This window comes from Tinamus guttatus, unplaced genomic scaffold (genome assembly GCF_059628265.1).
Source record: "Tinamus guttatus ecotype Peru unplaced genomic scaffold, ASM5962826v1 Tinamus_guttatus_pri_ptg000048l, whole genome shotgun sequence".
NCBI classification, from domain to species: domain Eukaryota; kingdom Metazoa; phylum Chordata; class Aves; order Tinamiformes; family Tinamidae; genus Tinamus; species Tinamus guttatus.
Genome location: NW_028288582.1, coordinates 13,545,269 through 13,571,380, shown reverse-complemented (window position 1 = coordinate 13,571,380; position 26,112 = coordinate 13,545,269). Strand labels below are relative to the sequence as shown.

The 26,112-nt window shown below is 38.1% G+C and overlaps 1 protein-coding gene across 1 annotated transcript; it reads right to left on the bottom strand.

The window, feature by feature from the left end:
• Positions 1-138: 138 nt before the first annotated feature.
• NRDE2 (NRDE-2, necessary for RNA interference, domain containing) lies at positions 139-25,531 on the bottom strand. The gene is made up of 14 exons (XM_088539727.1): positions 25,413-25,531; positions 18,888-18,996; positions 16,631-16,849; positions 15,178-15,327; positions 13,229-13,688; positions 12,641-13,043; positions 9,812-9,945; positions 8,979-9,102; positions 7,559-7,731; positions 6,576-6,962; positions 5,014-5,942; positions 2,631-2,769; positions 1,018-1,089; positions 139-367 (listed from the first exon to the last, which is right to left on the bottom strand). The coding sequence occupies exons 1-14, from the start codon at positions 25,480-25,482 to the stop codon at positions 242-244; spliced, it is 3,495 nt and encodes a 1,164-aa protein (XP_088395853.1). The 5' UTR covers positions 25,483-25,531; the 3' UTR covers positions 139-241.
• Positions 25,532-26,112: the final 581 nt, after the last annotated feature.

The window sequence follows — 26,112 nt, the reverse complement described above, 5'->3', positions numbered from 1 at the left end:
TGTTCAACAGGAAAAATGAGAAGAGTATCCTGTAGTGGAAGCCGGCACTACTTCAGAGAAAATGGATGCATTTTTCGTGGGCAAAATGCAGTACTTGATTGCAGTTTAATGTGTAGCTAATAAAAAGCAAAGTTTTAAGTACATAGTACCTAAATGCCAACAGCGTTCGTGGTTGAAAAGAGACAGTTCTAACTGCCAGATTTGGCACTAGCTTCTGTACTTTTTCTTCTATTCACTTCCTTTAAACCTCCAAAAGCAGATCCAGCTCTTCCATAGGCACCCGCACTCTTATTTCTTTCTCAGTCATTAGATCAACTGCCTCTTGCAGCTGATCAGGGAAATACTCTATTGCATCCATATAGAGTACCTAGAAAACAATGTTAAAATGAAAACAGTTTACCATCTTTATAGCATAATGAGATACTTGGCAACAAGGAAAAGTACACACACACACAAACAACTCTGCAGCATGAATGCAAGAAAGTGCCATACATGATTAAAGTATAACACAGTCAATTCAGTACTTTTACAAGGACAGTGATACAGACGGTCCAACTGGTCTTTACCAATTTCTTGCTAAATCTCTACATTCCAAAGACCAAAGGTAGGTCAAATACTGCAGCGTTTGTAGCTTACACAAACTTCACTTGGGCTCCCGAGTAATTTCTTTATTACCTAAAAAAAAAATACCTAACTTGCCTACTTATTTTCACTTCCAACAAGCTTATAACAAAATATGTTCTGCAGGACTTAGTCATTGCCAGATGCTAGAGGGACAGGCACTTACTAACTTACAGAAGCAGTACAGTACCTTTCTGTTCCAAAAGCCTCCCTTTGGAATGCCCTAGTCTCCCTTTGGAATGCAGCTCTTGCTTGCAAACAAGCTTATACTATTTTTTCTTTAGAAAGTGCTCCTTTCATTTGAAACTCATTATGGTAACTACTATTTTTTAAAAAATATATAGAATTACAAAAATCAAAGCGCTGACTATAGGTTTATATCTTTTTTGTGCTTACCTTTGCCCAAGGGCAGTTTTGAAGGGCTCTGTAAAATAATCCTTTACTTTTCTCTGTTTTTCCTAGTGAAGCCTGTATGGGGAAAAAAAAAAGTATTCATATTTCAATAAATAGTGATAGCTGAAATCATACACATACATTATCTCCAATGCACAGAAATTAGCTCTGAAAAGCATTCAGTGTTGCTCTGGGAGGGGTCCTTCTCACTACATCCTGCGAGAGCTGCGCGCTTCAATCGCTTTCACTGGTGGTGCCATCCCTGTAACAGAGGGGGCTCTGGGATCTCAGGGTTGTAGTGTCCGAAGACAAGCACTGGAATAAAGACTGGCACAAAGCTCTATTTCACTTAAAATCAGTCCCTTTGCTGACACTTGACTATTATTGCAGTGAACAAGAGTGCAAACAGTGACACAGGTCTTAATTGCACCAGATCCGCTACAAGAATAACACAAGATCTTTTGACAAAGTGAAAACCTTCTTTCTTAACTGAAACACATAAAACAGCTAAGTATTCTTGGACTGCCATCAAGTTGTTATCACCTTCCTTCAACCCTATTTTTCAATAAAGCACTCTCCATTTGCAGTTTTAGGTTGCAGTTATTACACGTTTATTTAGGCAAAAACATAACTATTTAGGGGCCATTATTTCCCTTCTCGAGAATGCTTGCATGTACAAGACAAAACCCAATAGTGCAGGTGGTGCTGCATTATTTTGTGCACTGGTCCTCAGTGACCATTCACAAAAGGTTCACATTCTTTTTTTTCAATTTCCTGACAGACCTTTCATCTTCCCTAAGGCTCAAGGAGGTGGGCTACATCATTCTTGCACTGAAGTTAATCCATCAAAATATTGAGCTGGAAAAGTTTTTACAATACAGATAAAATAACAGAGAAAAACAAAATATTTGAGAAGGCCAAATAAAATAGTGCCTTCTATTAATACTCCTTATTCTACCATAACTAAATAAAAAAAGGAGGGAAAAAGTCAGGTGTGGGGGGGGAAAGGGAGTGAAGAGGAGGGATTCAGACTCTGATAGATTACAGATTCCATAAATCAGATCTGAAAGTGATATAAATCCAGATTTGCACTTGACAGGAAAACTAAAAGCCTTACAATTTCCTTACAGACCTAGTACACCTGAAACTAACATAAATGCAAGATGTGTTTGTTCATTTTCTTAAAAAACAAACAAACAAAAAAACCCCAGAATCCTACCTCTCTACAATTTGCTTTCTCTGTTGTTAAACTTTGCTCTCCTGCCAACTTGTGTTTATATTGTGAGTAACCCCGGACAGAAGCCCCCAAATTCGCAGATGTTTTGAGGAACTCTTATTATGTAGTTTTTACCTACACAGAATTAAAGCACAATATCTTCCATGTATCTAAGCTAAAACTATACTGCCAAAAACCAACTCCTCCTAACCCACACGAATTACATTTTCCCTAATATTCCAAAAAGGAAGGAGTGTTACAACTTGCAGATGCATACGGCCTTCCCAACCATATGTACGGTATGCAGTACTCCGTATTCATTTGTTTCATGGTATCATATTTGTGGTCATGAGAAATTCCAAGTACTATAAATGCAGTAACGCTGATGCTCTCCTCTCACCAGAAAGTGCAAATACATCCTCCACAACAGTGGGCAGTGGGTGCCATTTTCACTCTGAACTGCGTGTTCAAACAGAGCTATAATCCGGTTTGTTAATCCAGTTTCAGGAATAGTAGCATGTACTTCACCAGCATCCGCCCTGAAAGAGACAAAGAGAAAAGGAGAAGCACCTTAAGCACGAGCCAAGGGGCCACATCCAGGTGAAAGAGGACGAGATGGAGTGGTGTCACCATTCCCGTGGTACTGTGAATAGTCAGAGTTTCAGACTACAAGCTCCAAACGTTGTAGAAAGGTTTTCTTGCACCCGCTACGTTTCTAAATAGGAAGCATCAGTTCAAAGAAGCTAAATCGGATATTTCTGTGAATACTGTTTTTCCAACATGCTGAAAATAATGCTGTCCAAATGGAGAAAGTATTTCTCCTTGAGTATAATAACCCGCTACAACACAACGTGGAGACACTCAACCCAGTCTTCAAGCAAGCCGGGGCAGCGCACGGCGCCCGGCCGGATCGCGGACGAGCCGAGCTCCCTCCGGCAGCCGAGGGCTGTGCCCCGCGGAGCGCTGGGGACACAGGGCTCTCAGCTAGGCCACCTCCAACGTGCCTGCAGGAGGAACCATTTGCTTGTTCATCCAGCAGCATAAATGCCACAGGCTGAGTGCATAATGCAAAAGGAGGATGCTAAGAGCATTCAGCATCCACTGAAGCGTTGCTTTCTATCCGCAGCTGAAGCAGATCAGCCTAATCCTGATGCTCCAGTCACAGGAAAGAGCGGGCAGTGCTGAGGGCAGTCGCCTCTGCTGCATGTGTCCCCCTAGCACACAGCTTGTCCCAGCGTATCTCTCACTTCCTGACGCACCTCTCGTTCCAAAGGCTTTTGAGGGTGTTGCCCCTCATCCTCACCTTAGCCATGAGGAAAAATGATGTCATCTAGTCTGCACGAAATCAGGATTTAAAGCACTGTACCTCACACTGTTTTATATAAACTACTGCTTAGTTTTTATGTTCATGTCTCTAATTCTATGCACCTAAACAAACAAAAATAGAAAACAGATCAGGAAACAGCTACATATGTTACAGACATTCTCCTAGTTTGTCACTGCAGTATAAAACATCCTCTTTATCCATGACTGATGAGACATTTATCTTTCTTTTGCAGCAGTGTAGCTCTCTGCTCTTGCAATACCCGACTGTTGCCAATACAAATATAATCTACAGGAAAAGCTAATGCCAGCAGAAGACAACTGTAAAAGAACTAAATACTGCAGAGAAAATCGCCCTTCCATATTTTTACATAAAATTCTAGTAACAATCCTGAAAACTTAATCTAGTATTGCTATTAATTACACACCGACACTAACTGCACTGTATCAATCGTCCCTGGCTCCGGGGGCTGCAGCATTCCTGCTGCAATCCAGGCTCCCATCGCACTGACAGCTCAGCAGTGTCACCCCCCTACTGTGCTGTGCCTGTTGCCAGGCTCTGGCAATCAAAGCAGAGCACCACCATTTTGAAGTGTATTGCTAATTATGTCATTTCATCAAGTGCTAATACTGTAAGCTTGCGGCAAGGTGAAGCTTCATGGTAATGCTTTTCTAGAGATTTCTGTTGCTGCATGCAGGACACAAAGAACAAAACTGCCTTGGTGAGTAGAGATATGTAGAGGGAAGAGGTAGTTCCAAGCAATGGCTCCACACCATCAAAGACACTGCGCCTTAAGAATGAACATGCACCTCTGTTCTCCACACCCCCTACTTGCTCCTTTTGCTCCTGGGAAAGGAGGAAAATGAGGAAAATTTGCTGAGCCCAGACCACACTGTGAATTCAGGAAATTTCCAGGCTCTTCTACATAGCAACAGCTCCATGTAAAGATTAAACTCTCAAGTAATCACTATGGAAACAGAGAAATCTGCCACAATTGTATTCTGTGATCCAGGAATAAAACAGGGCAGTGGGCCCAGCAAGAAACTGAAATGCAGCTCTCTATTACACTCCTTAGCTCTGTGGTACTAAAATTTCCAAGTTATTAATATCCACTTTGGTCCTCTAAGCTGACGGTTATTTTTTTTTTTAATTATTTAAAGAAATGATATCCTGATATCAGTGTCAAGTAATCAAATCAACAAACTAGGAGAAAAACTGAGCTAGGAGAAAAACATGAGACTATAATCGTGGTCTTTAATTCCATTCAGGACTCTGCCATTTACTCACTGTCCAGGATTGAGCAAAAAAGTCTCCCCTAGCTGCAGTTTTTTCTTCTGCAAAATGACAACATTTTCCCTTCTCTGTTAAGGGATCAGACAAACCAAAAACAAAAACAAAAAAAACGAAAAGGAAAGAAAAGAAAAAACCCACAAGATGCTAAGGCCCTCCCAAGTATTACCTCTGGACAGTCTCAATGAGCGTTTTTCTCATCTGCTCCGCTCGGATTGCAAACAGCCATGGCTCTAAAGAGCAAGTGGACCTCGTGACACCATCAAAAAACCTCCGTGCTTTGCTCGCGCTGTGAGACTTCCTCTGCACGTGGATGTAGGACCTCCAGAGAGCCTGGTTACGGGGGTGCCGCTTCAGAGCGGCCGCGAGCGCCTCTCGCAGCGGATTCAAAGGGTAGACACCGATTTTCATGTGGAACCTCAGTAAGTTCGTGTGCAGCACTGAAAGGTCTTCGAGCGCCGCAGGGAAATTTGGGACACTAAGATTCTCTCCAGGATTATCACAGTTCTTTGGATCAGGGGCTTCAAGCTTTTCCAAAGCTCGTGTATATATTTGTACTGCAGCATCAATCCCAACAGTCAAATACTGGAAAAGTGCACAACAACCAACCAAGTTAACCAGGTGATTAGAGTCACTGACCTGATCCCGATTAGCAGCTGAGATGTTGTTTAAATAATCTTGCACCTCATGGTCATATGTCTTCCTAGCTTTCAAGATATTAACGGATACTACTTGTCCACTATAAGGCACATATGGTCCATTTTCAGCCAGTTTGGTCAATATATGAACAGCCCGTGACATGACGGCCCCTTCTAGACTTTCTAGCAGTTCCACTTCCAGCTGAGCATAGAGCAGACTCAGGCTGCAGAGCTGGGGGTTCTTCACTCCTCCTGTCCCTGCCGTGCTAAGAGCTGTATCAAACACCTTCCTGGCATCGTCGACGTTCCCAAGTAGCCATTCCAGGTAGGCATACAGCTTCCAAAGGGAGAGGTGATTGCGGTTGTCAGGTGCTTTAAGGAGATTCTTGGCCAATTTTTTACTTTTCTTCCCTTGCACTTTCAGCTTCTTCTTCCTTTTTGTTTGGAGACACTGAATTACCTGAAGAAGAGAATATACAAGAGACATGAGAAAAAAAAGAAAGAAAACAAACAAAAATATCACAGCATTATTTGATTTCATTTGTTTGTTTTTGTATCATTCCACACTTCACCACTGGTGAGATTAACCACTACTGAGTGTTGTAAGTTGGCAGAGCTGCCTGTTTTCAGCCATAAGCCACTACAAGCAGATTTCTGAGCGATACTACAAAGAAATGCTTACTCTCTCCTGAAATGTTCCATCAACTTCTTCCAACATATCCAAATTACACAAATTTATCACTCTCACTCCTAAAACTGTCATAAATAATAAGAATTTTCACTCTTTAAAAAGAGACCAACTCCTCACATGAAGGAGTTGCTAATCGGAAATGGTTGAGAAAAATAAACAACATAATATTTAAGACTGCAAGAAATATTTTATTATTATGAAAAAATGTATGCCATTGTGTAACATGCACTAAGGAACGGAGTTTCATTTCTTTCCTGATATAATCTTAACTAACATTTCTTTATTTAAACACTTGGCCTAACCAGACTTAACTTTCTCAGCATCTATTTTAATTAAATATAAACATTAATACACAAGAAAGCCACACATCACGAAAACAATTGAATGAAAAATCCACAATACCTTAGATATTTCATATTGTAACCAGCAAGCAGAGAGATTAGATTTTTCCTTTCCTGAAAACAGCAGGAATAGAACTTGAAAAACATTCTGTATGAACTCCTCTCCTTCCTTATAGTGGCCTATGTGATGTCTTCTTCTCGGCATCGTATCCATGTGACCAATACTGTTGAATCCAGAAAGTTGCAAATCAAAAGAAGTCAGTGGCTTTTCATCAGAAAGCACACTGTCAAAAATGTTATTTTCATCCATGGCGATGTAGAGGCTTGAAGGAAAGAGTCTACTTGTACATGGAACTCCCAGGAATTGCAGAAATGAGTACACTAACTGACGCTGAAGATCGGGACTAGAGAGCTGAATTAAAGATGGTCCAAGGTCATCAAATAATACCTGAACACCAAAAAACTCTGTCAATTGATGCAATCAGATAAAAAGCCAACATTAAATGTATGTAATTAACTGAAGAAGTTTAAGTCAATAACAATTCATAGTTTCTATTAAATGATGAGAGAATTTCATTCAAACTGACAACAGACAGGCTGAACAAGCAAAGCATTCTTTCACTCAGATTCTAAGGCTGTTAAAAAGATATTTCTTTCTTCTGTATCACTGAGGACCTCCAAAGGAAGCTTACACAATGAGGCTAAATGATACTACTGTTTATGCTATTTGACTCATTTGTATTTTGAAATCAATACCTGATTGGACCTGAATGGCAATACATCCTTTGCTTATTTAAAGCAGGTATTTTAAACACATGCAGATGAGATAAAAATCACATAACAACAAGGACAGACCATTTGGTCACAGCCCTTTCCAAAGTTCACCAAGACCCTCCCACGGACTTCAGCAGTCTCAATAGAAAGGCATATATGAAATGGGAATTCCAAATAGAAGAATTATTTGTCTAACATACCCACTGGCAATGAAATTATATATAAGGATAGTTTGTCTTATCTCCTATTGTTTTGTTATATAACAATAACCTGTCTTTCTGGATCTTCACAGTCTTCTTCAGTCTGCTTTTTGGTTTTGTCTGGCCTCCAAGGTAACCATTGTCTTGCTTCACGAGAATATTCAATATCCAGCCAAATTTGCCATTTTGGTAGAGTTTTATTCTTTATTTCTTGATCCTCATCTATCTCTTCATCATCATCATCTATAAACAAATCAATAGCATCCCCCAGCAAAATTATTAAAGAAAAAAAAACTAACCCACTAATTCTAAAGACCAGACTTAGTTATGTTGTTATAACAGACATGAGACTGTACTGAAAATTTGCACATCAGAGTTATAAATTTGATACCAACTCTGTAGAAGCAGGAGATTTTCAAGCTTTTTAAACCAGTGGATCAGTGTCAGCACTCAAACCTCCTCACAGAGCAGAAAATAAGCCCCCAACTGGCTGAGACTACTTTCTCAACTGCTGCTTGTAAGCAACAACCAACAGCCAGTCATCTTTTTATATAACTTAACTTGCCCAGGTATGAAGAACCTATTTCATATGTGCTTTATGAATATTATTGTTCATAAACCATTTTGAAAAGAAGAACTCTAAATAAAAAGTATTACTATGATATTAAGTATCACATAGTAAGATTGGTAATCGTGCTTTAAACTACCCAATATTTTCAGCAACATCATTTTAATTACTATGCCATAGGATCAACTAATGAAGTTAAACATACAGAAAAAGAAGTGTTTAACTAAACTGCACTTTTATGATAACCCATTTTAGACTGTTATATGCAATTAGTGTATTCTTCCTGTGACAGCAGTTTACTCTGTGCTGAAACTGATGAGCTCTTACTGAAAAATATCTAAGCTAGTAGGAGGCACACAGAGACTTTTCACACTTTTTTCCCTTGCTTTCAGCAAAACTCCTCAAAATTCATGGTCAGCTAAATATTTTTTGAAAAAAAAAATCATTCTTCTGATCTAACAAAGAAACTCTTCAGACATATATTCTTAGAAACAAACTATCCTTGAGGAAACTATCATCTATCACTGTAATCCCTACGGGGCTATGAATATGATGAAAAAGACCTTAGGGGATAAAGACCCTACCACAGCAGACAGGCACAGGTCTCAATGAAGAGCTCACATTTCTAGCCTTTTCAGAACATGCCATCCTTTCCCTCCACTTTTAATTGCTGGAAAGGACAACAATATTCCATGAACAATACTGAACACAGAACATACAAAGCAGATGTTTTTCCTCCCAAGTGTGACTCAGTTTATTTTCATCTTCATAAATATTTTTGAAAACTTGCATGCAACTTGCATGCACGAGAGGGGAAAAAAAAAAAAAAAGGAAAAGAAAAAAACCAAAAACTTTTATCATTCTAAATAAACTCTTTAGAAGAACATTTGGAAAACATCTACACATACTGATGTGGACATACCAGGCTTGGTAACAGCTATCCAGCCACCCTTTTCTTGCTGGTGCATCCATGCGTTCCAGCCTTTGGCTCCTTTTTCTCCAATTCGAGGTTCTCCACTATCCCAAAATGGTTCAAAGAATTCCACCTGTTGTATAGCAAGGAAAAAAAAAAAAAGCAAAGCCAAGCAAAACAAAGCAAACAAAAGAAAAGCTGTCACATATAGAGTAATCATTCTGTACAAAGACTAACTGGGTCAACTTCAGTTTTCCACTACGTTGTTTAATGGACCCTAAACCAGAACATTATTTAAGGAATCCTGAAGTTACTTAATTTTCTGGTCAGATTATCACATCAAAGTGCACATGTAGTTACGGATAGTAGAACTTGAAGCAAGTCCATGTGCGAAAGTCCACACAAGATAAAGAGCTTGAAAGTAGTGCATCAAGTATGAAGTGAAGAAAAATGAATTGAAGCAGTGGACTTATAAAGTAAAGTAGAAACATTTAATGAAAACATCCAATATAGCAGACATCAGTTCAACCAATATAGAAGTGCTGATTTGACAGCCAGCTGATTTTTTTCTCAATCTTTAATTAGTAAGAAAGAAGACATGAGATGACTGGTTATCACACATTATATAGAAAAGAAATGGACATTTGACACTACAGAAACTTTTCTCTGCAGTGGAAAATTGCAGTGGCTACTGTGAAGAACCCCAAAGTAAGTTACAATTCAAAATGTAATCCCTTGTCCTTAAAAGTTCGTCACCAGCTCCTTTTTTTTTTTTTTTTCCTCCTTACTAGCATCCTTTCTAATGCACAAGGACATAAACCCATTTAAAATGAAATTGTTACCTGTCCCCTTGTTGGCAGGTCCTTTACACTGTCAGGTTTAAAGAAAGTGAAGTCAATCAGAGCCTGAAACAAAGACACTGCTTTCTCAGAATGGCCAGCCTGTCTCAGAAAATGGCACTGCTGAAGAAATATAGCTGTAAATAAAGGAGACAAAATATTAAAGCTTCACCAGAAATTCACTATGTTTTATTACAGTTCACAAATATACAAAAGACATGCATGTTCTAGCAAGAACTGCTGTGGAGCTTAGCTGTCCTGGAATGTTATTGAAACCCAGGACTCAAACATGGAATAACTGTCACAAATGCATGTCAAAACTTTCAAATCCTTCACTTTATATATGTGTCCCAAATTCATGTCACGCATGTACTGCACGTGTCAATGAAAACAAGTTATATGTAGGAATCTTGACTTCATTTTATCCAGCATCTGTCACAGCATCTTTAGAGATGCTGGTATTATTACAATTCACACAGTAAATCAGCGCAACAAATACTTTTTGCGTCATTTTTACAAGAGATAGTTACACTGGCAATATATTTGGTAATAAAGCATTTTCCTTCCAACTGTCATTCCCGTTTTCTTTCCATTTAGGCAAAATCTCAGTTAAGAAAAGACTGGTCTCTTGGCTAAAGCATTAACACTTGCAAGTAGAAAGGCCAGCCCTGTCCTTCAACAACATATTACTGTAATCACTTCTGTAGCCCTGCTACACATAGGGCCTCAAGGCCCACTCTACAAAGGGAAACATGGCCCCAGTTTACTTATTTATATATTCATATATAAATTCAATTGATTGTGATGACCATCTTATTTTTCTATACATGCAAATGGCAAATGTTGTACTCTGGTTACTATGCATGAAGACTGAGGTCAGATGCGTAGGCATAAAAATTTCAATTCACCTGGAACATGCAAACTAGGCATTTTGCTAGTGTCTCCTGCAAAGTAACTGTTTTTCTTCTTCGCTAAGTATCAGAGAGATTTTCAAAGGTATTTAAAAAACAAAAGTGCGCATAAGCATTAACTTTATAGCTACAAAACCTAGTAAATTTGAACTATTAAATCTCAAACAAAAATTTTGAAATAAAGACTGATCTGGACTTTTTAAACAATTTTTACTTGCTTTCCTGAATTTCATAGTTTAAAAATGACCCCTACATTTTCAAGAAGGAAACGTATGCTGCTGAACACTAGATGGCACAGCCTACCACTACTGAAAAGCAGCTCTTCCACTTTGTAAAAGGTTCAACATAGAAGCCTACCATGCATTTACAATACCACTCTGTAACTAATTTGCGAAGCACTTCGGGGATTTAATCTGAGTGGACAATCTGGTAGTTTTCCTAATAAGTAAAAGGACACCATCAGTCCAGCTTTAGCCCAGGAGTTACAGATGGTGGAAGTACTAAAAAACACCAGACAACTGGAAGTTTCCCCACTCCTGCTATTTCAGTGCCGGGGTGGGTGGGGGGAAGAAGTATGTAAATAAATCACTCTTAAAACACAAAAAGAAAGTAAGAGTGAACAGAAACAAAAATGAAAATCAACCTATACATTGTCAACAATTATGTTTACTGTTTGATTGACGTTTTTTGAAAAATGGACCCTACTGAAAACCAATATTTAAGCAAATCAACTACGTTCCCCATGAGGAGAAAAAAAAGAATCCTTCCTGTTTGAGAAATAAAGGCTCAATAATACATTTGCCCTGAGAAACATTCACTATGGTGTAGGAAGTGAATTAAGTGTCAGAAATTAGAGAAGGCAGAAGTACTTAGAGAACATCAGGCAGTCCAACATCCACCTGCAAGTACAAGATTTTTCCTTTACAGCACATTTTCCAGTGGTTGATCCAAGATGATCGAAAAAACATCGTTAAGATATCGCACTTCAATTAGTTGGTAATCCAACAACTCAAGTCTTTACATCCACACTGGATATCACATAATAGCTATTATATCACTCAAACTGAACAGATTTCTTGGCCTACACCACATATAAAGAAAGGTCAACTACCTCCTCCTAATATTCTCCCATAGTTTTAAAGCAAATTTTAAAAGAAAAAAAAATCATACTTATGGCGACACCACTACTTCCTCCCTGAGTGTTTTTTATAGATTAATAACCACAAGGACCCTTTGAGGCAGAGAAGTCCAATGAACTGAAGCACAACAGGTTAAGTCATCTAGCTCCAAATCAATTTAAAGCTCGTGTCAAAACCGAGCATGAACCCAATTTCTTTCCTGGATGTGGTCCAGCATCTTAACCATCTGTCTTATTTTCCTTCCAGAGACAATTATAAATTATAAATTGTAGATATATGTATATAATAAATACAAAAGACATCATCATCTGTTTCAGAATTCTTAATCTGCTGACAGAGTTTATCAAGAAAATTTCACGCTAGACTTTCCATTACCCTTTTCTTCTCCAGATTAAGGAAATTAAGTATGAAACTTCTGAACAAGAGATAACTGTCTCTTTCACAAGCCAACTATTTTTTAAATCATTTTCTAAGATAAAAGCACATCTCTGGTGTTGGCTGCAGTTCTCTAACCTTGACATTTGTACTGTAAATGGTGCAGCACATTAGACTTTTCTGAATGTTATATCACAAAGTCTCCTGGGGAAGGAAAGCATCTGCTATATCCATATTTGGTTGGAATATTTGCTTCAATTCTCAGCTCAGGAATCAGGATACCAAACATTTTGAGGAGAATAAAAATCTCCCATAATACATACGAAAACCTTTTTCTATAGAGAATGCAGTAAACTCCTATAAAGAGCTTTATGACCATAACATGAAATAAATAAAAAGAACCTTACCTAACATAGCTTCTTCTGTGCCAGGCAGCAGTGGATGTGATACCATACTACCATCATGTACAGCTGCCAATGTAGTCAAACATTTTCCATAGAGACTATTGATTTTTGAAACAGAAAAAGTACTGAACTGGCTTTGACAGAACAGGAGATATTTCTTCCACAGTTCTGGATTATTGGGATGTAAGAAAATTAGCTTCTGCCATTCTTTGATCACAGCTGGTGGTTCCCAGAACTCTGTGCAAATCTTCAACCTGGCGAGTTTCAGATCAACGTTACCTGGATTGCTTTCAATAGCCCTCTCTAAAATAGCTAGTTTCTTTTCCAATATTAACTTCAGTGATTTTCTTCTTACTTCCTGCTCTCCCTTACTGGCATAAGGGCTAGGTCCTCTCATTAATTCGTCCTTAAAATAAAAAGAAATCATGACAACATTAGGAAGAAACACCACAAAGGGAGGTTGTCATTTGTGAAAATGAATCAACAGCTCACTCTTTGCCATTAAAGCCACATAGTTCTAAATAAATGAAAATATAACATTATTTTACTTGATTACTATATTGTGAATAATCAGATCTATCAGAAACATACCTGAAAAGAAACAAACTCCATCCAAGCATGAATATCTCTTGGGTTTTCTCTGACCTTCTTGTTATGCTCTTCCACTTTGGACATCAGAATGGAGCTGGTATTTATCCCTGGCTCTTGGGATGCCTGCTGCGTTGTAGGCTCGAGGCCTGTATCTTTGCACCCTTTCCCTTGCAGCCACATTGTAGTAGACGGATCATAAATCCCAAGAGGATTTACCTCTGTTGAGTCAGGAGGATCATCAGTTTCAATTTGGGGAACTGGTATAAAAGGAGTGGTGTCAGATGAAGAAGTTTTACTGTAAACAGGAATCCCATCTGTGGTCAGCATCTTCACATTGTTCTTTGTGAAATAGCGCTCAGGCTGCTTCTGCGACCGCTTCTTTTCTGATGCGGAACCGGCCCATGTTATACGTTGTTTCTTCACATCTAGGCCAAGACAGGATTCTCCTTTCCTTTTATATCTTGTATGGAAAAAAACTGTTAAATCTCTTAAAACACATTTAGAAAAGATATCTTCTTTTCAAAAGTAAGCCTACATTGAGCACTTCAAATTTACCCATTTAATATATAAACAGAGATTTAGTGTGCAAGAAAAACTTGGTATCTTTTCCTTATGCAATGCTTCAATTACATGTTTTTTAGTACCATCAGAATTTTTATTATCATACTACATTTCCTCTGACTTAAATAATGTGTTAGTGAAGATCTTCCTCTTATAACTTTAAGCCATTCTTCCCATTTAGACAAACTTGGAGAAGGCACAGCAGATGGAATATCATTTAAGACTTCTATTCATATTAGATGAGTTCAATCAGACACCAGTAGTTCAGTCCTGTAATATCTTTTTGTATCCCTAAGCTTCTATCTATCTTAGATGCCAATAAAGGGAGGCAGACAGTGGCATTGAGATGAAAAGGGAGAGGAAGAGTTCAGAAAAAGAGTAAAGAGTCCACAGTGATCCTAAAGACTGACAAATGAAAATATTACCAAAAATGTCATTTCAGTGACTGAACCAATGATGTGCAATTCTAAAGCAATACTTTCCATCTCAAGCAATAGGCAAGTCTGAAGGTGGCACAAAACTGAAATGGACTGTAAGTAGGCTATTGTACTGCAAAGGTACGGACACTAAAATAAGCTCCATAAATCTCCTCTTTGCAAATAGTTATTTTTTTATACATAATAAACATTTTTCCCCTGAGAATATCAAGAAAAAGGTGGGCAGAAATAATACACGAGGCAAGGGTATGTTCCCTTAGATGGGCATCTCTGCTCTTGCATGATACCTGTATTCTGGGGTCATAATACCAGTATCCCACCAAAGATGTTAAATATGCAATTTCATCTAATATCACTTGAAATACAGCAACCTGTGCAAGGAAGATACCTTTTTGGCAAACAGTCTGGGTGATCTAACACAGAATCCATTTCCTAAGAAAGTATTACACCTTTCAGGAAAGGATATCTAATCCTGCAAACAATTAAATCTCACAAATACAGTGTGCAATAATTATCATCTTTATTTTCCTCTTTAGAGACTAAACAGGGCAATAGAGAAATCAAAAAGGATAATTACCCACACACTGGGTAGAACAGAACAGAACCTAGAACTTTTGACTACAAACATGTGTTTTTATATCTGCGCTATACAGCCATCTCCAAATGCTAGTTCTGTAAGTTTATTTACTCTGTAGTAGCCTGCAAGTATGTACTTCTATAAAAATGAAGGTGATGCACTTTATTTTTGTTATTTCATGGTATCTTTTCACTTTTAAAATATTTCCACACAATACAAAGTTAAATTTTGGTTTAAACTATTCAGGTATTTGTTATAATCTCTCATTCTCTCATTTTCAACATAAAATTTAAATTTTATAGCTTTTCACAACCAGACTGAAGTAAATGACTCTTGAGATAGACTGAATTCCAGTACAAACCAACATACTGCACCTTGCAATATCCCCTCGATATAGAGATTTGTAGGCCCAGTTTGCAGGATCTGATTTCTTGTCTATTCTGAACGTTTCTGATGTGAAAGCCTGGACATCATCAAGCCAAACAAAGCGATTGCTGGTAAGATTTGATGTTTTACTATCTTGACTGAAAAAAAAAAAAAAGAGAGAAATATTTTCTAAATATTTGTGGAACATATTCAGCATCTACAAAACCAGAAACAGCTGCATTTCTGTAGCTCATAGTAATTTACTCAAAGTTATGGTACATGAATCATTATTGCAAAGTTAGTCACATGATGACAAATTGGCAGTAAAGGGACCATCAAAACAATTAATATCAATAATAAAAAAGCATACACTCATTGCTTTTCCAGGACTTCCAGGATTATTAAAGGCAATAATCAGGTTTAACCACTTAATTTGTTGGTAAACTACAGTCTAAAATTGTGAGCCTCATTTTATCAAACGCATGGGTATAAAGAACTAAGAACTATGGACACTTTGAACTCCTCATCAGAATTAATGTTCTAAATATGCAACCAGATTGTTATAATCTTGAGAAGCTTTCTAGAATTTCACATGACTTAACTGCACTTAAAAAGATGCTGTGAATCAGAGACAGAGCAGCTGATACTATTCAAATGACAGGAAGTAGGGAATCAAAGAAAGGCAGAACGGCTCCTCAAATAAGGAAGCATGATGAGAAACAGGGAAAGGTGATTTATATGAACAGTGGAGGAGAATTTCCACTAATCCTCACCCAGACTGGGATACTTCGAATGAGATGATCAAAACCCAAGTGAATATAAAAAAATGCAGGGCTACGTATGCCAAACTGGGATAGTCGGTACATTCACACAACCTCTTTCTCTGATCAAAGATGACAGTATCTACTAGAAATCTATTTCCTTATTCTGAATAGGAATGACACCTTTGCTAATTACACGGTATTTTACAGCTCCTGGAATCAACAAACAAGATCAAATAAAACAATTTCAGACACTCAAATACCCATTTAGATGTAGCATGAACAAGATGTATGAAACGTGCAGCATATATCAAAAAATAGCTAAAGGCTGGATGTAATAAATAATGCTAGATTCATACAACTCTTAATATGGGGGAAAAAAAAGGAAACATTAAATCTGTGAAGAGAAAGGTATTATTATAAGAGAAAATAGCTGCCTTTTAAGTCACTGGATGAAAAATAATGTTAAATGTAATACCTCTCCAATTTCTCTCAGTTAATCAAAGGCCCATGAAAGGAAATAAGAAGCTTACGAAAATTTTGAAATAAGTCTCTATGTCTTTAAACATATGTTTCATTATTGCCATTCCCTGTTTTGTTCTGAAGAAGGACAATGCCACCACTGGCAAGAACTTCATTCACAAAGTTAAAGAAACATATACAGAGTGAACTTGCATCTGGCACTATACTAAGTACATACGTGGTAGTTGCTTCTTTTTCACGACTTCTACCACTTCCTGTAGATTTGTCCTTGATGCTCTTAGAGTCCAGGTCTGATTCACTGCTACTGGAGTCCTCTCTGGTTTTCCTTTTTGTTTTCTTATGGTGGTGATGCTTTTTCTTTTTTGTCTTCTTACTTGTCTTGTCTAGATTTTCATGTGTATCGCTTTCCTCTGACAGATCTGATTTCGAAGTATTCCTAATAGGAAACAATTCCTTAAATACTTTACTAGTAAAACTGTAAAAAAAAGTTTGAAAGAAAGGAAGTTTGCAGTCCTTTTACCCTCTATCTTGATTCTCCTTACATTTTTGGAGATGAGAGTTAACAGCAACATAAACTATATGTGTGAAATGAATCAGCATTAAATGAAAATAACCTTTATTCCCCCCGCCCCCGAATTCTGGAACTACTGAATAAAAAGACATTTTGATGTGTGAACTGCATCAATATCCATCTGTTATCATCATCAAATTCAAGCATGACTTGATTTTCAACCCAATACGACTTCCTAACTCCTTCGTTAAGCCAACTCTGATCAAGGTAGAAAGATCGGAAAACTTTCTGGATAACCTTGAAAAAGAGAAAACGTATCAACTCCTTCCCCTTCTTTCTTTATGATTTGCTTAAGAAATATTGGAAACATAAAAAAAAAATCACTTTCAGACTGAAAATTCAAATCTTATCTCTCAAGGAACCACGGTGGGTGACTTCAGCATTAATGCTGTCATATAAAATAATGTAATAACGAACACTACATGCAAATGACAACTAACTTATCAAAAAGTGAAAAAAGGGAGAGTTATTTTTGGCAGAAAGCATGCATTTCATTGTATGCAATACCTGCACACCCATACTTAATGATCAGCTGGAATGACATATGTCTTTCCTTAAGAACCAATATATCTAACTCCTTTACTAAGACACAACCTCATTTTAAACCGTGTCTGAAATTGTCAGGAATATTTCAGTGAAGAAAAGGAGTGACAAAGCTCAATATTCATAATACATCAGCAAAGAATATACGTTGTTTCAGAAACAGAGCACATCCAAAGAGAGCCTTGCACAAATCAGTGTCTTTATTTAAATGTACTAGGAAAAAATGGATGCCGCAGGAGAAGCGATAAGCGAACCCTACACACACTCCGGTGGAGTTACTGCTCATTGAACTGAGTGTATGCTATTAATAGACAAAAAGATAAAACAAACAAACATATTCCTCTGTGTACGTTTTCTGTGTCCAAACTCCTTTTCAAAGATTAAAAAAAGGCATTTTTATTGTAGCATGCTATTTGAAGGACAATTTGTGAATTTCTTAGTTTCATAATATGAAAAACCTAAAAATATTTGAAGAAAAATAAATTGCTGATTACAAACAGTTTTCATTTGCACAATATGTGTATACCTAAACGTAAAAGGCATATGGGAAGTGGTATTCAGCTGTGTTTTTTTGTTATGAATATATTTTCTATTACTACCAGCAATGGTCAACATAAACAGATGAATTTGTATCAAATAAAGCTGGATTAAGGTTCTAAACTTTGCAATGACGGCAAACTCCAAAAATGGATTAATGGCTCCGTTAGTGACTAAGTCTTGATTATAGTCAACAGAGTCTTGAATACAGATACACAGAGAACACCTATTCTCGTGCAGGTTGCATAATACTGCCAATTCTTCAACAGTTGTCCGCTTAAAGCTTATTTTTTGTAAAAGAAAATAGTCAGCCACTTCAGTGATCAGCATGTTCTGCACAGCTGCATGTTATATATGCAATATTTCATTAATTCACATATTCAGCTAGTTTCATAAAAGTAAAAAATTTCCTATACTTCACTGCAAAACGGCTGATTGAATTGGTTTTGAGTATCAAAGATGATACTCAATCTTTACATTATTTCAAGGGTCACTTAGGGCATTGAAAAGCTAATGAAGAATCAGGATCACCAAGTCCCCGCTCCCTGCGAAACTAACCAAGATTTAAATACAGCTGTGTGAAAAAAAAGAAAATGGGAATGTAATTATACAAGTATAATTTCTCATTATTTTAAGTTAAAAGACATGGAAGCATTATTCATACTGTTATACATGACTCAGTTCAGGTCTTTTTAGTAAAAATGAAAACTGAGCAGTGAAGTGAAAAGCAGCACTGAAAGCTCCTGAATTTGGTCACACATGACAAAAGATTGTCAGGCCATAATAATGAGGCTATTTACAAAAATATTGAACTATATTCTACCTGATTAGTGGTGATTTTTCAGGAGTGAGCTTTGCAGCTTCTGTAGTGTGCTGATGCAGTCGTAGCGCATCCTCTGCTGAGAAGCTTGGGTTACTAAGCCAGTCTAATTCTGCAGATAAAGAAAAAATGTGAGATAAATCCAAATGAGGTTGCTGTGCTGTCTGAAAGTTGGAGATTCATCTAGTCAGCAGACAGCAAAATTCACAACAAATGTCACTAAGTCATTTGTAATAGATGAGCATTTTGGAAAGCAGTCCATGAAATTTCCAATTTAGCAAATCACTGAGTTTCAACAAAGTAAAACAACAGGGAACTAGAATCTTTACATAACATCAATCTAAGCTTTAAGTTTTTTTTTTTTTTTAAATACTACAGTTTATGTGGTAAACATTACAACAGGAGAGATTTTGTTTAGTAAAGATCCCAACCTGCATAGTAAAACTGAAAAAAATACAGAAAGACTTAATTAACCGAAAAAAAATGTGGTTAATGAATGCAACATACCTTATGCAAATTTTAAAAATTACAAAATATACTGTACTGCCTGTATGGGAAATATTTTTAACACAATCTTATTGAGAATTCTTACCAATAATGGGTATTCCTATCAGCTTTTCTTTGCATATAGGTCACAACACAGAACTAGATTCTCAGTTCTCTCAGCATCGAAATATCATTAACCTTTCACACAGTATTAAAAAAAATAAATAAAAAAAATAAAGAGCTAACTGACATTAATTTTGACATATCGGCCAGCATTTTACATTTTACATCTAAACCTGATGCTTTCAGTCATCATCCAGATGCTGATAGGGTATGGAAGGATTTTTTTGCTAATTTGATCTTGATAATTTTACTGATACCAAAACATCTACAAAAGACATTTTTAGAATAAGTTTAAGTATGTGCAAGTTTGTAACAATTTTTCTGCAGGCACAAGGAATGTGATTTAGCTTAGGTATAGAATGTAACTGCAGTCCGTCAAGTGTCAAAGTGCTGGAGATGACAACAGGAAGACGCTTTGGCTCCCTGGTGGTCCCTCATGCTGCTTACTGCCACCTTAGCTCCGTGATCTTCATGCCACACACTGGTCTTTGTGCCTTTGACTACACTGACCTCTAGCCCTTGCACAGCACGAACTCATTGCCCGTCAGGTCAAATCTCTCTCCTCCTAGAAAAGCATTTATTTCAGAAACATCTCTTCATACTCAAACTTTTTGTCTCATCTGAATCACTGTTCACAAATGGAATTAAAGTAGAGCAGGCTACACAACAGCTTGCTACTGTAGTTTAAACCTACAGTTTAACGAGAAGCAAGAAACCCCAAGCAAAGCTCTAGCCCTTCCAAGGGACCATCCCAGCTCAGTGAAGTGACCTTCCCTGTCTCATGTGAACTTGGATGTGAGTGCAATGCAGAACCCACAGTGCAAGGAATGAGAACTGCCAAGGACCGAAAGACACTTCCCAGAAAGTGCCCCAATCAATACACTACAGAACACTACCAAGCAGCACTTCTCATCAAAATAGGTAACGTAGACCAATAAATAAAAATTCAGCTGTGTAGCTTCCATGTCCTTCTGCCCAGCAATCAGAGTGGACATACCTAGGGTAAACACATTATTGTCTCTGAGCTGCAAATCATCACAAGAATCATTTTGTGCATCAGAAAAATAATTTAAAGATATGAACGCAAAATTAGAATTAAACTGAGAACCTAAAACCATGATTCTTACTTGCCTATTTAAAGGATAATTAAAAAAATATCAATTTAATGTAAAATAATCTATCCTCACACAGAACCCCTCATTCTAAGTGTCTTTTTAAAAAAATCTATAAATCTACTGTAGAACATTCTTCCAAAGCATTCAGGAAATTTAAAGGTTGAAAATTTATGCTGGATTATTTCCAGGCAATATTTGACTCACCTGTCAAAAGAATTATTTGCTCTGCTGGAGAATAGTGGGTTGTTCAAGAATAAGCTAATTTCTTACTGAGTTCCTGTAAGGCATATATTAAGAAGCAACCTAAAGGCTGAATTATTTCTAAGAAGAATTGTATTCAGTATTTTCCAGGAAATATCAACTTGCATTTCACAGACGATTCTGTAGCAATGTCACATTCAAAATACATAAAAATCAAAAAATTCATATACTTGATAACGGCATAATCCTATCAAGTTAATGATTCAATAAATGTCACAGTTTTACGCAGAGTTCTGTCTTATACCTGAGACTAATGTGATTTTGATTAAAAATAGTAGTATCTTCCATAAATTATTTCTCCTCATTATCATGAGGAAGTGGAACACAGGAGCTAACTGTATTTCTGAAATACTGTTCTCATTAAATGCACTCTTGTCTTCCTTAAGAAGAGATGAACTCAGAGCAAGTACATTACTCCAGATATACATAAATGCAACTAAATTCAATATCTGTGCATATGGGCTTTTGTTTATTTACAAAAACAAAGTAGAACTTTAAGACCCTCTACAAAATAAGCTAGCTTGAGTTTCTTTCTTACTTTTTTTTTTTAAGAAAAAGCTAAGCTAAGGCAGAATGAATTTAAATAATTGTCTTTAAGTTATGTGGTAGTGACAAAATTCAAAATTCAGAATTCAATAGCTGCAAATTTCAAGACATTGGAAAAGAACTTCCACGTTAAGTCTAACATTTAAGACCTTGATTTAAAGTCTTGTAAAACTCTGTAGGTGTGAAAACAGGCTTTTAATTGATTTCAGTAGTATAATATTAGGTCCTTCAAAGATTAATGCATATAAGGATATTTTTCTATATTAGTTGGCATCCTAAACACTTAAATTAGGACAGAACAACTTAGGAAAAAAATTGCATACCAAAGAACATATTAAATTTTTTAGCTTTCAGCCTTGAGGCACTACAATTCCAAAGAATTTCCAAATGGAAATACAGATCCTTAGCAGGACTAAAAGCTTCAATCTTTTAAAATTGCATAATAAAAAGCACTATTTAAGTTTCTCTTTAAAAAGTTCATCATATTGATAATAAACAGGACAACAATAAAGCTTCAGCTCTGTCAGAGGCCACAACAAAATGTGGGGCTGATCAACCACATGAACTTCCCCAAGACACAAAACCCGTTGGCAGCCTACAGGCTACCCTAAACAAAAGAGGCTATGCTTGAACTGGCAGAAGAGCAGAAAGTTACTTTCTCCGTCTAGAAGGCTGTTCTAAGACAAGAACCACATTCCTAGACATATATATATATATATATATATATTTAAAAAAAAATAGGAAGAATTGGAAAAATATTCAATTTCCTCTCCCTCAAAATAAAGTTAACAAATTTATCCTGCAGGTTACAGAATGATGAAGCCTGAATTTGCATTGTGTTCTATATCCTTTATACTCCATTACACTGTAGCATCTTCAGGTATTACCCAAGTAATCTAAACCACTGTGTAGTACTTTCCAAAGTCCTTTAATTTTTCGTGGGGCAAGAGGCAGCCTGTGCTGTGTCAGGTTCGGATCTTCAAAGACATTTATTAGCTGGCTAATGTGCATGCACAAGCCCGTCTATACCGACAACAGTTCAATTCATGTTACAGCTCCTCTTTCAGCAGTAGTAGCTACTTCTTTATTTTTTTTTCTTCTAAGGGAATGGAGAATTTCATAGACAGTCTTTATTTTTTCCACTTTTCTCTCTCACCCACAATAAATTTGAAAAAGCTAAAACTTCTGAGGGAGAGATGTTAGGAAGTTGACTGGCAGACAGATGCACAAGCAAGCATGCGCAAGATTCACTTCCATAGTAAATCTGCCTTAAAAAGAGGAAAATAACATGCATTATCAACATAATCTGCTATTAACAAACTTCTAAAATCTGGTTTTGTCTTAAGTTTACCTGACACTATATATTACTCCCTTACACAGGTGAAGTCGCTCACTAAACTCGGTACAATATGCTTACAGTAGTATGCTTACACAGGCTGAATAAGGTTCATTTGTGATATTTTCATTTACTGTTTTAGGTCCTTAGAAAAGGAAAACTGACCTTGAGGGATGGAGTCAAACATGAATCCCCTGGCTCTGCCTGTAGCTTGGTTCTACCTGGGCTGCTAAGATCAAATTGCACTTTTAAAACACTAAAGAATCACAGTGAAAGCTCAGTCATGAAGCTTTTGCGAATGCATGTGGGAAATGTTTAGAATCCTCCAACTACAGTATTTTCTGAACAATTTAATCAAACTGACTTAATACTCTGGGAAGAACTGGACTATTTTTCCATTACGCAACATGCAAGTCAAATCCTCCTTGTAAATAATCTTCAGTGAATCAGTTAGTTGAAAACAAATATTTCAAACATTAAAACACATTCCCAATTTTAAAATTTTACACTTAAATCATTTTTCCTTGTCAAATGTCTAAAAAAGTTTAATATTTGCAGAGACAGGATTTACATTCTTAACGATCTTTTGTAATAAACCACATGTATCATTTGCTTCTACTATCCACATCCACAAGTGCAACAGCAGCAGCCTTCCCAAGCCAGGAAAGATTTACAGTGCACATCCACAGAGGCAGCTTTTAAGATTTGCACCTTCTCCTGCCCTTCAGAACCCTGAAAATCTGCCTTCACTAAAAAAACACTGCATCATCCTAACTACATTGTAATTCAGATTGTAAATAATGCTGTGCATAATGCTTAGCACTGTCAGGGAGGCAGTTATTACCATTGCTCTGTTCTGCAGTGTTACTAATAAATTTGTAATTCAACCCTTACCAAAAACTAATTAAGCTTGACAATGGAAGGAAACATATGTGAGATTATTTTGCACTCTACAGGTGGCTGCAACTAGCAGGGCAGCAATAGTGTTCAGCAGTACTTGTTTCAGATATCACTTAATTTATATTTGGTTTAGGAAATTTTGTAAGAAAAAAAAAACATAGAAAGAATGAAACATGGAGAGAATATTATTATCCCAATTTCCATAACACTACAAGCAGTCCTCAATGACTGCAAAGGCACCTCAATTTTGCATTAAAAACAACATGATCTCTATCTCTTGTGGACTTTGGCTTCATATCAACTCTGAGAATCATCTAGCAGAGAGATACCAGAGTTGCCAGTGAAGTTCTCAAGTTCTCACAAGCTGAACATGTGAAATTTGATATATGCCACTATAAAAGCAGTTCTAAGTTAACACTTAATTTTTATAACTTGCACTGAAGTGTGGTAGTTAACAACAAAGTGCAGTATGATCTAAAATGTAAAATGAGGCAGAGATGTTCCCTAAAGTTTTGTCCATGATACTCTTGTAAAGAATTTTCAATGCACTCCCCTCAAAACGCTCAAGAAACAGAGCTAAAAACTGGATCTAGATCTGAAAGTCAGTCTTAACCTTTTTTTCTGTGACAATCTTCCCAACAGGCATTCTGTGCTAACACAGAATATGTATAACAAGTCTAAAGGCTTAATTCCCAGATTTTTAAAATATAAGCAGAAGTCACTATTGCTAGAGAAGTCTGGCTGTACCTCTGCTTGGCACAACAGCCTCTCTCTTCCTACAAGCTGTAATGTGGCATCTTCTTATTATCCACTTATCTACCATTCCCTGCACCAAGTACCATTACCAGAAAGGTCCCCAGCATCGCTAAAATGTCTCTGTACTGCCAGGGTAGGTATCAACAGCTGCAATACCACCCCTGGCTACCACAAACCTGGTTAGGATTCGGGAGGTAGCAACTACCACCCTGTTATCCTGCGGCTTCAAAAACTCAAATACTGAGAGGGGGCCAGATGCACACACAAAAAAATAGCCTATTCAAATATTAGCTTATGTTGACGAAACAGAGGAAGGGGTGGTAGAAATCAACAGAAATCTACCCAACAGAAATCAACTGGGCAGATACCTCAGAGTTTGGTTAACACACAGCGGTTCTTCATTCATTTAATAAGGTATAACTTGCTAGGAAGCAACCACGATAGCTGTAACATGTTTGCGGCACACAATATGTATGCCCAAGCGCATGCATAGGCGCACACACGCATGAATGTTTACTGCGTACGAGGGAGGCGAATCCCAAACGGCAGCCCTTACGTAACGGCCCCAGCAGCGGGACTGCACGGACCCAGCCAGCCAGCAAAGCCCCAGAGGCGGAGCCCCAACGGCTGCGGCCCAACGGCTGCGGCGCCTTCCCGCGCGCGGGACCGGCCCAACGGCGCCGCTCACCCCCGCCCCACGCGCGGAGCGAGCGCGTCACCGCGCGGGGGCGCGGCGGCCGCAGTGCGCAGGCGCGCGGCGGGCCGAGCTGCCCTGTCCCCTCCCGGCCCGGTCCGTTCCGTTCCGTTCCCGCTGGAGAGCGGCCGGCAGGGCCAGGCCCCTCAGAGCGCACGCCAGGAAGGCGGGAGGCTCGCGGAAACGCCGGCCCGGTGAAGGAGGGCCCGCGGGAGGACGAATGGCTGCGAAACGGCCTCCCCAGTGCCGGCTTCCCGCCCGCCATCCCGCGGAGCGCTGCTGGGGAAGGGAGGACTCCCGCGGGACTTCACCTCTCCGGGAGCCGTCGCTGCCGCTGGCCGGGACCTCCCCGGGCTCGGCAAAGGCCGGGAAGAGCGCCATGTCCTAGGCCGCCTCCGCCGCCCCTGCACGGCCGCGGAAGATGGCGCCGGGCGCCGAGCACGCTGGGAGATGTAGTCCCTCCGCCCGGCCCCCAAAATGGCGGCGGGAGGGCAGGCTGCGGCGAAGGAGCCTATGGCTCACGGATTCATGACTAAATTCTAAAAAGAGAATTTTAGAAAGTGTTTAAAGCTTATCTTGTCATATTCCTTTTTTAATCTTTTTTTTCCCGAGAAAACTTACATACTCTGCGAGTGAATGTTTGTCGTTCTTGCTGTCATAGTACTTTTACAAATCATTAGCAATTTCACCCAAATTTAGCAAGAGGGTAGAGGTTGTTACATGTGTACAAATTCCATGAAAGCAGCGATCAATGTAGAGCAGGATTTTCAGAAAGGGGAAGACTCCAATGCAGTGCTTCCTGAACTCATCAAAAATCTAAATCAAAATATGAGAGCCTAAACCACTGGAAAAGTTGAGTTAAAGAAAGCCTTGTTCTTCCCGTTCATGGAACTATTTGAAATAATCCTATTTGAACAGGTACTGAAATACTTAGGTGTTTCTTCTGTAGGTGTTTCTTCTTTCTCAACACTAGGAAAACTACCACCAGTCTACAGAAAATCCTTTTCTTAT

What these genes read in the sequence shown, in the direction of transcription:
- NRDE2 (XM_088539727.1), bottom strand. Translation starts at nt 25,482, where the DNA reads ATGGCGCTCTTCCCGGCCTTTGCCGAGCCCGGGGAGGTCCCGGCCAGC. An exon ending in CAGCGACGGCTCCCGGAGAG is followed by an intron (nt 18,997 to 25,412) that starts GTGAAGTCCCGC and finishes CTTTATCTGCAG; the next exon opens with AATTAGACTGGCTTAGTAAC. An exon ending in GTGAAGATCCAGAAAGACAG is followed by an intron (nt 6,963 to 7,558) that starts GTTATTGTTATA and finishes TTTGGTGTTCAG; the next exon opens with GTATTATTTGATGACCTTGG.